At 40.6% G+C, this 9,822-nt stretch overlaps 1 protein-coding gene across 3 annotated transcripts; it reads left to right on the forward strand.

Annotated features, from left to right (window-relative positions):
• Positions 1–2,350: 2,350 nt before the first annotated feature.
• Positions 2,351–9,728, forward strand: sh3yl1 (SH3 and SYLF domain containing 1). Of its 3 annotated transcripts, XR_015094269.1 has the most exons (11): positions 3,578–3,700; positions 3,807–3,917; positions 6,288–6,401; positions 7,048–7,112; positions 7,226–7,338; positions 7,447–7,575; positions 7,669–7,813; positions 7,962–8,043; positions 8,327–8,395; positions 8,487–8,609; positions 8,746–8,878. XR_015094269.1 is itself a non-coding variant. In XM_086070349.1 (10 exons), coding segments are annotated over exons 1-10 (1,041 nt in total). In that variant the 5' UTR covers positions 2,351–2,483; the 3' UTR covers positions 8,958–9,728. The 3 variants fall into 3 exon arrangements, 2 of the variants coding, with proteins under 2 accessions (XP_085926475.1, XP_085926474.1); XM_086070349.1 differs by lacking the exons at positions 3,578–3,700; positions 8,487–8,609 and adding an exon at positions 2,351–2,484 and having other exon boundaries at positions 8,746–9,728; XM_086070348.1 differs by lacking the exon at positions 8,487–8,609 and having other exon boundaries at positions 8,746–9,728.
• The last annotated feature ends 94 nt before the right edge of the window (positions 9,729–9,822 follow it).

Consider the following 9,822-nt stretch of genomic DNA (forward strand, 5'->3'; position numbering starts at 1 on the left):
TCTGCTGTCCTCAATTCCCACCGAATAAACTCGGCTGATCTCAGTCAATTCTGTTGTGTTCTGTAATGGCGTGAACGTTGACCAGTAACCAAAGTCATTAGTTACTTGATATACCAACACTACAATTGTTCTCAGATTCAACACTGCAAATTGACCCCAGCTGATCTGTCATTTGTGATTATTTGGATGTGATGTTGGAGCTTTTAAGTAATGTTAAATGGTATTTAAGTGAAAGGAGCGGAGTGTGACTTTTGGCTCAGCGAATTGAAATGTAATTTTTGCAAATGCCATCCATCCATCCATCCATCCATTTTCTGTACCGCTTGTCCTCACAAGGGTCGCGGGGTTGCTGGAGCCTATCCCAGCTGGCTTCGGGCAGTAGGCGGGGTACACCCTGTACTGGTTGCCAGCCAATCGCAGGGCTTTTTTTTTTGCAATTTTTGCAAATGACTTTTTACAAATCAATTTAACAAAATTACAGTGACATTACATTACAGTGACATTACATTTCGTTTCAAGTAATTAATCATGCTTTTATTTTGTCACACATACCTTTCCAATAACAGCACATCTGGCTTCCAATAGCTCTCTGTCTAATCTGAGAAAAAGAAAAGAAAATGCTGGTCATGTTTTTTTTTTCTGTTAATGTGAACTAATTTGCCTTTTTTTTGGTATAATTTCAAAATGTTTTTGCTCAAGCATTATAAATGGGGCATGCACGGCCTTTTTTTTTTGTGTTATTCAGCCTTCAAGGCAATCCACATTTTGGTACTTTTTCCTTAGTAAAAGAGATTCAACAATTTCTGTCTGATGTCTTCCTGCAGCTGGGTGATGTTTACTTGTTTATTAATCCACATCCGCCTGTTGCCTCATCAATATTATTTGGAGTTTGGGTGTGTCCTCCATGTGCCTCGAATCATACGTGGCATGTATGCTCTTTGACCATATCCTCGAATAGCCCGTCCCGTGTACACCGTTCACACCAACCCCTCTAATCAAGGGTGTGTGATGAAGTTGGTGTTAGCAACGAGGGTGACAACATTCACGTTGTCAGTCAGCTGAAGCTCCACTGCGACAGGCAGAACCACATTGCTGCGCTCATGTTGACTTTGGCCAAAGCTCGGTGTTGGACCAAATGTTTCTTTTGCTTAAACATTTTAGATCAACATACAGAAGCTCCTCCCAACCATGAATGTGTTGTAATAAAGTGATGGTGTGAAAAATCTGTCTGTAAATATCAGCTTTAAATCCCCTCCAGGTGGCCAATAATATTAACTCATTCGTTATAGACGTCAAAAATCCATTCGAACTATTTCTATTTGTTTAACATTTTTCCACTTTTGTTAACAAGAGTATGAAAACCTAGAAAAAATGTTTTATTGTACATTTAGAACAGAAATTAAATTTGTGATTAATTGTGAGTTAACTAGTGAAGTAATGCGATTAATTATGATTACAAATTGTAATTGCTTAATTTTTAATAATCTTTTCTCTTTTTTTAAGAAAAAAAGAAAAGTTAGTTACTTGATATACTTTCCAAGAAAATGTTGATTTGCATCTGTCCAATTGTTTGATATTTCACGATGATTTATGGCCTCAGGTGCAGAAGGCTGACAGTCATGTCACCAGACAGTTGCAGTCTGAAGCTGTCATTTAAAGAAAAAGCATGACAAGCCGTTTGAGCAATTCTTTGATGTTAACAGGATGGTTATGAGAAAGAAATTCATGCCAACTGTTGCCCACTACCGGTGAAGCACTAGATGTTAACTGGAAGCATTTTACAAAGTCACTAGTAGTACTATACGTACTGTAATTGCCAACTAATGCAGTTTTACCTCACAATAGCAACATGTAGGTCATCTGTGAGTTACCTGCAGTCTCATGTTGCCTTCTGCTAACTGTTAGAAGTTTGTTCTAAACCAGTTAGCATAGCTGTTAACACAGCTATCATGTAGCAAAAACTATGTTTGCCTTGATTTGCAACCCCATTAGTGCAATTAAGATTAACACAAACATGAAAGTAGCATTCAAATCAAATGTAGCTTTCTTAATTTAAATGCAAAAGACTTATTAAGCAATAGTTTTGGGAAAATGTGCTTTAAGGGTCTGTAATCGTAACATTGCCAAACAGGGAAAATAATATAACAGATAAAATATCTCATAAGAGTGTACCGATTATGGTTGAAGAGGACCAATCAAATTACATGATGGGCTATTACCTGTTTTTCTTGAACATAACAAAAAGTGATCAAACAATCGATCCGTTTTTCATAAATGAAGTGCCTAATATCCAATTCTGGAATGGCCCGGATTAGGATTCGTCAGCACACTCTCGCTATTATCGTCATCATCTGCGGTCACCTGACACGTGACTCTAGCTCATTTGTGATTGGCTCGCGAGAGAGTTGACGACGTGACAGGTGAGGCGGAAGTGAAGAGACACGTTTGTCGCGGGTGGACAACCTGACGAGACGTCGTTGAAAAGTAAGTTTCGAAGCAACTCATCTTGGTATTCGAGACGTTATTTCTGCTCGAGAATTTTTACGTGCGTTCTGCTGGTATAAACACAGCAGCAAGTGTCGTTAGAGTGCTGCCAATGAGAGGTTTATAAACAAACACAACACAACTTGATAATGCCTCTAGGGAAGGATAAATAATTATTTTTGCTTTCATGGGGAACTGAATAAATTAAAGTATTCACGGTTGCTATAATCAGAGTTTGACTTTCCTTACTTCCTTTCCATTTTGTGTGCAATAATTATGTTTTGCTGAACGTTTTGCTGACTGTTTTCTTTGTGTCGCCATTGGGTGTTTAATTATCCGGTTAATCAAGCTTTACTGTCAGTATTTTTAATCGAAGCAGAGTTTGGAGACGCTTTGGTTATTTTGTCCTTTGGTCACTCCGGAAAGGAGCAGTTATATGTGAATACATTATAATTTGCTCCTAAAAGTTGGATTTACTTCTGAAAAATGCAGTTAGGTTTTTGCGCCCATATTTGTATTGTTTGGGAGTTAAACTGCAGCTTTGTACTATTGGAGGTTCTTCTTTACTTTAATTAAACAAATTAAAACGTCCACACGCAACGTTTGAGTCAACATTTCTTTGATCCAACCCCAAGTTATGTTAATTGTTAGTTTCCACTTTTGCACCCATGCAGTTAAGGTTCGCTTGTGACTGAGAAGCTCATTGGCCACACGGTGGTGCTGTCTTCTGTTGTTTTACTTACCTGGGCCTCATAAACACAATTAAATACAGGGGGGGACAAGTTATATAATGGGGCGATTACACTTTTATGCTTTTCACAGTTTGCCTTTTGAATCAAACCATAAACATGTTAAAAATTTATCTGACACCGCTGCTCTAGAAAGAACTTATTTGGTTTACATGACTAACAGTCACACACACCAGTGACCGCCAATGCTAGATCCAGATGTGAATGGAAACACTAGAACTGTTGCATGGATCCAGCCAGAAATTGTCCTGTGGGACTGAAAGTACACTAGAGTGATCTAGCACTGACCTGCTCCTGTTAGAACTGTAACAAAACTGTCAAGCCTGCCCAGCCAGTCTGCCAACATTCCGCACGCTGCAGCAGCAACACATTCCTCTGGAACATCCACAAAGTCCTTTTATTCTGAATGATCTTCATCCAACATGCGGCTGAAGTGTCAGTTACTGTAAAGGTTTTGCCATTCCACAGTTAAGTTTGCTTTGGACTTCAGTGTGAATAACATGGGAAAAGCCCAACAAGGCTTCTAACTTTGACCTGTAAGTGTAACTAAAACAGCTATTCCCCTATGTCTAGTGAACAGCCTAATTCCATCTGACTTGGCGTCTGAGGTCAAGAAAGCCACCAAGATCCTCAAAGGATTCACTGAAATCTCCGCCGGGAATGGACCGGACAAACTCATCCCAGGTAGGGGTTTCCCCACAACGGCTTTAAGTAAAGTCAAGTTGCGTCACTTCTAATAAAACTTGTCTAAAATCAGAGGCAGAAGCAAAGCTCCTAATGCGACAACCAAAACTTATCGAACCTTCTTGCACTACTGCTATTTTTGATGTAACTCTGTCAAATGTGATGATGCCTCAGGCAATTTTCAGCCTCTTTCTCTGCTCACAGCTTCCTCACAACAACACTCAATCTTTCAGTTCTATTGACATAATTGTGTCTAATTATTATGTAGGGACTTTGTACAAGTGGCATATCCACCCTAGTTCCGAGCTGAGGGTGCGGGTTCGAATCGGGGTTCTGATCTTCCTGTGTGGCATTTGTATGTTTTCCCCATAATGCTTGTGTGGGTTAGTGTGACTGGCTGTGTGAGTGTCCTGCAATTCGTGTTGGGCTGAAAAGTTTCATCAAATAATTGAATTACAAAATAAGTTGGCACAGTGGGATCATTTAACCCATAGTAAATTGCAATGTAGGGATGCAACTAACAATTATTTTATTAATGGATTAATCTGATGATTATTAGACAATTAATCGATGAATCGGATTGGGCAAAAAGCATGTTTTAATGTCCATCCATTTATTGAAATTCACAGCATACACAGTTATTTACTTTTCAGTTCCTTGTTTGGTCCGTCATGTATCAGAACATTAGCAGAAATGGTGATCATTGTTTCGAAATTAAAAGCAGATGTTTGCGAATGTCTTATTTGGAGAGGAAAAAACATGCAGATAGTCAGCGTGCTTTCATGGAGGACTGCAGAAATCTGAGAATATTTTTTGGTGAGAAGCTGAAATTCAGAGGATTTGGATAAACCACAATATTTAAACGATTATTATCAAAATATTTGATTAATTTCATAATCGATTAGTTCTCGACGAATTGTTGCACCTCTAGGCAATATGTCCACTGCAAAAAAGATCTAACGTATCACAAAGCACAATGGCAGGGATCGCAAACACAAAGTATCTAGGTTAGGTAATTTAATAGCCTACAAGCGCCAGCCGCTAGTGCACTTTCAATCACTTTATTGTAACTGTTACAAATTAATTATGTAAAAAAAACATTTGTACACGATGGGCACAACGGCAGCCCAACACTGGCTTTGCTGAGCTCACAACACCAAACTCAACTTTCATTAGTGTTCTTCTGATACCGTTTTTTGGCCCCCGATACCGACTCCGATACCCAGCTTTGCAGTATCGGCCCATGTCGATACCATACCGATACCTAAGTTGTTATTTTTTCTCAACATGAAAAAGCTGTCCTGCCATAAGTTCAGAGCATTCAAGAGTCAATAGGATATGTTAGTATCAGTGAATGGCGTGCATGAGCAAGACACAAGATGCTGCATCCAAAGTCCTATATTAGCGTCAGAATTAATGGTATCGACATGTTACTTGTTAGTACTCACTAGGGGTGTTAGAAAAAATCGATTCGGCAATATATCGGAATATTACAGCGCGCAATTCTTGAATCGATTCGATATGCGGCCGAATCGATTTTTAAACATCAATTTTATTTAATTTTATAGGAATATTCAACAAAAACGTCTTACTTAGGGTTAGGATTCACACATTAAGCATGGAAGAATGTTATATTAACGGAACATTAAGCCTTAATATTTGATTTCAGTGCTGTTCAAACATGAAACAGACTGCAACCTGTTTGTTAAATGCAGTGGCTCAGTTATAAGCCAGAATTTTCAGATAAATAAATACATTTTCATATAAATCTTGCAATGTACAAGGTTACTGATTAGTATTTTCTAAATTTGAATTTTAAAAAACGTCAATAATCAATTTATAGATTTGCATCGGGATTAATCGGTATTGAATCGAATCGCCAGGTACTTGGCAATTCACACCCCTAGTACTCACCGATACCACCGTTTTAATGCAGTATCGGGGCCTCGTATCACGATTCATAGGTCACGATTCGATTCAATACCGACACTAGTATCGGTATCGGAACAACACTAACTTTCATTCACTGGCACCCATGTCACTCACCAGGCTATGCCCCATCTCTTTCAAGCCACACCCACTCAAGGATGATGGTGTGGAACATGGTGACGGTGACAGCAAAGCCTGACGTTTGTCGTTTGATATTGTAAAAACTGTTTTTATGTTATTCAATTCTAAAAATAATCGATTGCTCTCGTCCTAGTTAGGGTGTGCCCAAAGTCAGCTGGGATAGGTTCCCGCTCACCCACAGCAGTGTAGAAATAAATGGATTATTGAGCATGTGCATTTTTAGTAATACATGACAATAGATATTTGTACAAAGCAAATCTGACATCTGCACCTGTGTTTTGCTGTTTGCGGTGCATGCAGCGAATGTGATTGCGTCAGCTGAGGGGCTCGCCATCATCTCCGTGGTGAAGGCAGGCTTCGTGATCACGGCAAGAGGAGGCAGCGGCATCGTCATCGCCAGGCTGCGTGACGGACGTGAGTTAAGGGGCCGGCGTCTGCTCAGTGCGGGGATTTTCTTACGCGTTTCCTTGTCTTCCTCAAACTTTTTGGAGCAAGGGATCTCTGATCATCTTAACTTATTCACTGCCATTGACGGCTATAGACGTCAAAAAATCATTTGAACTATGTTAGTTTCACCTTTTTTTTTTCTTCACTTTTGTTAACAAGAGTATGAAAACCTAGAAAAAAATTTTATTGTTCATTTGTAACAGATATAAAATGTGTGATTAATCGATTAATTACAATTTTAAAAAATGTAATCGTCTGACGCCCCTAATTTTTTATAATCTTTACTCTCTTTTTTTTATTAGGGGCATTAGGCGATTACCATTTTTAATTGTAATGAATCACATGACTTCACTATCACACATTTTTTATCTGTTCTAAATGTACAATACATTTTTTTCTAGGTTTTCATACTCTTGTCAACAAAAGTGGGGAGGAAATGTGAAACTAATAGTTCAAATTAATTTTTGACGTCTATAGCCGTCAATGGCAGTGAATGAGTTAATATAATGTGCCAAATAAACTAATTGAGAGTTGCCCATTTTCAAGAAAACAAGTGAGTGTTGTGAGAATACGTTTGTATTTTTTGAAGTGTTGTGCATGCATCTGTGTGCAGGCTGGTCGGCTCCTTCTGCGATTGGCATCGCTGGCCTGGGTGGCGGCTTTGAAATTGGCGTGGAGGTGAGTTTGAGCTTTGAATGGCATTCCTAAGATGTCTGGCAGCAGGAAGGAGTGTTTTTGATGCTTGCTCAATGGCCACTTTAGCACATAGCTCACCTCTCTATCTTCCTCAGGTTTCAGACCTGGTGATCATCCTGAACCATCGGCGGGCCATTGACGCATTCACAAAGGGCGGGAACTTGACTCTGGGCGGGAACTTCACGGTGGCTGTGGGTCCGATGGGCAGGTTGGTTGCATTGAACTGAAGGAGAAGTGTTTGTTGTGGTCAGTGTTGTCTTTTGCAGTGACAACCGTTTTCATGCAAATGACAACATGACAATTCGCATCCCTCCAGGAACATGGAGGCCGACGTCACCCTTCGCAATATGGCCGCTGTCTACACCTACTGCAAGTCCAGAGGGTTGTTTGCCGGCCTTTCCCTGGAGGGCTCGTACCTGATTGAACGCAAAGACGCCAACCGCAAGTGGGACCGCTTGACAAGCCAACACTTTCAGTATTTTCTGTTTGTTTGTTTTTCCATATGAATTCCAATACATATGTTGCTGTGAGCTTGCAGGTTCTACTCTCGGAATTTGCGAGCGTCTGGCATTCTGAATGGTGACGTGGAGCCACCGCAAGATTGTGACTACCTCTACGATATGTTGAATAGCTACACGGAGAGCCATGTTGCAGAGTGGAGCGGCAAGAATGTGACCCCAAAGGTAAATTGTGTTCAACTCAAAATGTGTACTTTGACACAACACAGAGGAGTGTTGGAAGATTGAAGGTGTGAAGCTCAACTCTCCTCAAAGTCCACACTGACCGCCTTTGTCTGTTGAGCACGCAGCATGTTTTTGTGTGTGTTTTCAGTCATCGCGTCCTCCCCCTGCCAGACCTCCAGCTCCTACCCCTTCACGAGTAGGGAAAACCTCCCAGTATCCTGCTGATGCAGGTAAAACTGCACTGCAAGTCCTGCACCAGTCCTTTACTACATGTACCACATATTAAACGCGCTTCCATGTAGAAGCACAATTAATTAAGAAAAAGGACGTTCAGCTCTGAATGCCACAGTTGGTCATCGCCGTAACCATGGCGCCATTATTGTGTGTGTGTGTGTGTGTGTGTGTGTGTGTGTGTGTGTGTGTGTGTGTGTGTGTGTGTGTGTGTGTGTGTGTGTGTGTGTGTGTGTGTGTGTGTGTGTGTGTGTGTGTGTGTGTGTGTGTGTGTGTGTGCAGGTTCTGCAGGTTCTGCAGGTCAAAGGTCACTCTACCCAAGTATCTCCATCTACAAATCTGACACTTCAAGTAAGTTGGTCTTCATTGAGGTGCTCCTTTCATGCTGCGGCACCCACTAGTGGATAATAATAACTTGACCCTAGCTTGAATTTTTTGTTAGAAATGTATGTAAGGTACATTTTTGGGAAGAAGCAGGAAACACCGGCCGTGATTGACAAATAAATGTGGGAATTCAGATGTTACTATTGACGTCATCCACGGTTTATCCTCCATACCTATTGTGGTCAGTGGATTTTTTTTAAATGTATTTATTTTAAGGATATTGACAACATAAACCTTTGATTGACAATGTTTCACATCACCTGTTACTATCCTGACACCTGTTTTTTTTTCTTTCCTTCAAACATTCTATCCATAAGGAGAAGGAAGAAGAGCGCCAGTGGGCGGAGCTAGCGAAGCCCTGGTGGTCACTGCAGTCCACGCTTTTGCGGGGCAACAGCCCGGTGACCTGAGCTTCCAACCCGGAGACCGCATCACCATCATCACCAAAACTGAGAACCAGTACGACTGGTGGGAGGGGCAAATGGGTGGGCAAAAGGGAATCTTTCCTGCAAACTATGTCACTTATTGACTGCTGCCACCTGGTGGGCTACAGGAGGAAAGAGGTTGCACCTTGGTACGGGAACTATGGCAAGCCGTTTGAGCGTTTATTTGAAATCTTTCATATTCAGCTTAAGGGCCATATACTAGTATAGTTCGCCCATTGTTTCGGAACAAAGCTGATGTGTGAAACCCGGAAGTCCCGCCTCCACGGCATATACCCCATAGTCATTTTTTCCAATACTAGTGCCACTTTTGGTCAATTATGGTATGGAAAGCTGAGCATTAGTTTGATATCCAGTTTAAGCGCTTTAGTAACAATTCAATGCACCAGTTTATATGAAATAAAATGCTCAAATTGCTTTCCATAAAGCCCGTTCAAATATTTATGCGATATCCAACTTAAGAACGACAATCACTCGTAATGTTTTTCTCACTACTCCTGTATATGACATTACGTGGCACTAGTAGAATGACTACATGTTACTAGTGACTGCTAGTAAAATTGTACTAGCTAACATCTAGCGCTTCACTCGTACAGCAGTGTGCAGGTTTCATGTACAGTTTTTTCGCACTTGTGCACAGAAATGCCATGCATTCGTGGAAAGCAGTAGTGAGGAGAAAACAAACATTACTAGCAGAATGTGTACTAGTACTTGTAGATAGATATGGAATACATGCTCAAAAGAGCTTGCCATACTGGTACATAACTTCTTCACAGGTCAACCATGAGTCATTTCGCTTCAACTGTTTTTAACAAAAGTATTTATCTTGAAAATAAAAGCAATTTTGTATTGGAGAACGTTTCTTGCCCTATCACACTTGTTATATTGAGCAGGTTTGGATTACGTGTGTGTTCCACTTGAAGCAATGACGGACGAAGCTTTGAATCCCTT

Source organism: Leptonotus elevatus, chromosome 2 (assembly GCF_054856555.1).
Source record: "Leptonotus elevatus isolate MCC_2025b chromosome 2, RoL_Lele_1.0, whole genome shotgun sequence".
In the NCBI taxonomy this organism is placed as follows: Eukaryota; Metazoa; Chordata; class Actinopteri; order Syngnathiformes; family Syngnathidae; genus Leptonotus; species Leptonotus elevatus.